We start from the raw sequence: 264 nt of genomic DNA on the forward strand, positions 1-264 counted from the left end.
GCCCCGGCGGCGGCTACACCCTCCTGGGCGACGGCGACCTGGTGCTGGACGGCCGGCGCCCCTGCCGCCTCGCCCACTACTGCCGCAGGTGCCGCCCCAACCCGCCCGGGCCGGGCCTTCGCCGCGGGACGCGGCTCCGCGCTTGCCCGCACGTTTCGGGGGGGCTCGAGTCCGTGCGGAAAAAGTGGAGAGCCCCTGGGCGGGAGGCGCAGCGCCAGCGGCAGCCGCAGGCCTAGAGCTGCAGGGGACCCCATCTAGGCGGAG

General features: G+C 77.3%; 1 protein-coding gene across 1 annotated transcript in view; it reads left to right on the forward strand.

The window, feature by feature from the left end:
• Positions 1–2: 2 nt before the first annotated feature.
• Positions 3–264, forward strand: part of MEDAG (mesenteric estrogen dependent adipogenesis) — a gene marked incomplete at its 5' end in the record, with an annotated part of 23597 nt that continues 23335 nt past the window's right edge. The window contains one exon of the mRNA XM_019523794.1: positions 3–88. Within this exon, the coding sequence (XP_019379339.1) occupies positions 3–88 (86 nt within the window). The remainder of the gene's footprint in view (positions 89–264) is intronic.

This window comes from Gavialis gangeticus, unplaced genomic scaffold, assembly GCF_001723915.1.
Source record: "Gavialis gangeticus isolate Ggan-Ray unplaced genomic scaffold, GavGan_comp1, whole genome shotgun sequence".
In the NCBI taxonomy this organism is placed as follows: Eukaryota; Metazoa; Chordata; order Crocodylia; family Gavialidae; genus Gavialis; species Gavialis gangeticus.